The following is a 2,196-nucleotide window of genomic DNA, read 5'->3' as shown; positions in this document are numbered from 1 at the left end:
ATTTTATCGTTGTTGCTATTTGTTATAATTCTCTTGTATTCAGAGGGGATACCGTTATTTTCTGTTATTTCTTTTTTATTGCTTCTTCTTTTTTGCGGAGAAATAAAGTGAGACACAATAATAATTATTGTAATGATGATGCGCTACGTGATCTGTATTTTGCTTCTTGCACTTTGTTGTACTTGCAGTATAGTGTTGGCTACTACTCTTCAACCTGGAGGTGGTGGTCTTCCCGCAACTGAAGTTGATGATCCTGATGCTGCAGTTAGTGAACCGCGAACTGAGAATAGTGAACTTATTGCTGGTCTTGAACCTGGACGTGTTGGTACTGGGGTAGGCGGAGGAAGTGGTGGTGGAGAAGGACAAGAATTGGTACGTTCTTCCAGTATCGTTCGCCCTGAACAGGAAGGAAAAAAAACTGTGGATGAAAGTTCTGAAAAGGAGCAACCTGACCACAAAGCACCTGCTACGTTAGTGGAACGCCGTAATTCTGGTACTCTTGGCCATTCAGAATACCCAACACCAGAAGGACCTGAACTTCAATCTCCACTTGTACAGTCTCGTTCTCCTCAACCTGGTACTGAACCTATTCCTGGTGAAACAGGTGTTGCTGGTACTGGTGATGGTGGTGTGAAGGGGAATACCCGTACGGTTGAAGGAAGCAATGGTGGACCGATAGGAGAAACTCATTCTTCTTCTCCAGGATCCAGATCGAGTGGTGACAGCTTACCAACGACCAATCAGAATGAACAAAATGCTCCAAGTGAGAATGCTAACACTGAGCCTGCATCTACACAAGAAGGTGCAGACTCACAATCTTCTCCTACACCATCTACTGAAACTCCTTCCGCATCTTCACAGGCAAATGAGAGGACTCAAGCATCTGAAACTGAAAATGCTGAGAATTACACAACACCTGCAGAGAGTGAATCAAGTACAACCACCACCACCACCACAACAACAACAACACTTCCTCCTGAATCCACAAACAACAAGAAGGGTGATGCCGACAGCAGCAGCAGTATCAGCAGTTCTGTGTGGGTGCGTGTACCACTACTGATTGTGGTTACACTGGCCTGTATTCTTGTGTGCTGATTGTAATGGTGTGGTGGTGGTGGTGTGACTCAGGTCATCCTTTGTTTTCTTTTTCTTCTTTTTGCATGAAACCCTATAGTCTAACTAATTTTCCACCTGTTGGGAATTTCTTCTTTTTTTTGTTTCTTAATGTTAATGTGTTTTGTGTGTTTTTGCTCTCTGTGTGTTTATCCTATAATAATTATTGCTACTCCATTGTGTGTGTGTGTGTTCTTGGAGACTCTCTTTGTGTGTGTGCACCTGGGCTTGCACCGTGATAATAATTTTAATTTGCTTTTTGCAGTGAAAAGAAATAATAATAACAGATGAATAGTTATATTTCTAATTGCGTATATGTACACATATATAGACTTACACCCATAGTTGGTGTATTTCTTGTGTTTACTGGGTAAATTGGGCTAATGGTTAATATCTTTGTTTGTTTGCTTGATGATTGTGCTGGGTCGTTCAGCCTTTTTTGAGATATTTCTGAGTGTGGGCTTTTTTTTTGTTTTTACTCTTACTGGGGCTATTGAGCTGTATTGCCTTCTTTAACTGGTAGGTGTTTCTTTCACGATGTGAGGTTCCATGGTGGTAATGGCGTTTTGTGTGTCCTAACATGTTTGATACTTCATTTATTTTATTTCTTTACTTTTTGATTGTGTTTCTTTCTAGATCAGTGTTTGTACGCACAACAAACTATTTTTTCTCTCACGATGATGAAGATGAACAGTGTGATGTGTGTGTTGGCCGTTGTGCTGTGCTGCGCCTGCGGGTATACCATGGCGGCTGCTGCTAGCAACGTGGCGTCACTTGTTCCTTACTATGGTGATTATGCACATGGTAGTTCGAACAGCCGTGGAAGTTCTTCTACTGAGCCAGAACAATTATTGAATAAACCAGCGACCGGTGTCGAAGAAGTAGTGACATTGCCAGATGCAAATCCTGAAGTATCTGCTAATGGTAAGGGTGAATATCTTGTTGTTACCTTCGAACCAATTACGCGAGCTACTTACGACAAGTACTGTAAGAAGAACTCTTCTTCTATTATTAACGGAAAAAATTGTTCGGTGTTGTTAAATTATCTGGAGGCAAAAGCTAAATTACCACCATCGCCTCCTA

General features: G+C 41.5%; 2 protein-coding genes across 2 annotated transcripts; both read left to right on the top strand.

Moving 5' to 3' along the window:
• Positions 1-132: 132 nt before the first annotated feature.
• On the top strand, positions 133-1,095 carry TM35_000561150 (uncharacterized protein; the record flags this gene model as incomplete). The annotated part of the gene is made up of 1 exon (XM_029030825.1): positions 133-1,095. One exon carries the CDS (start codon positions 133-135, stop codon positions 1,093-1,095), a length of 963 nt encoding a protein of 320 aa, XP_028877883.1.
• Positions 1,096-1,799: 704 nt separating this feature from the next.
• On the top strand, positions 1,800-2,195 carry TM35_000561140 (uncharacterized protein; the record flags this gene model as incomplete). The annotated part of the gene is made up of 1 exon (XM_029030824.1): positions 1,800-2,195. A coding segment is annotated over one exon (396 nt), but the record flags the coding sequence as incomplete, so codon positions are not given.
• Position 2,196: the final 1 nt, after the last annotated feature.

The sequence above is a fragment of the Trypanosoma theileri genome (genome assembly GCF_002087225.1).
Source record: "Trypanosoma theileri isolate Edinburgh chromosome Unknown TM35_Tth_56_V1, whole genome shotgun sequence".
NCBI lineage: Eukaryota > Euglenozoa > Kinetoplastea > Trypanosomatida > Trypanosomatidae > Trypanosoma > Trypanosoma theileri.
This window is presented reverse-complemented; position numbering and strand designations above follow the sequence as displayed.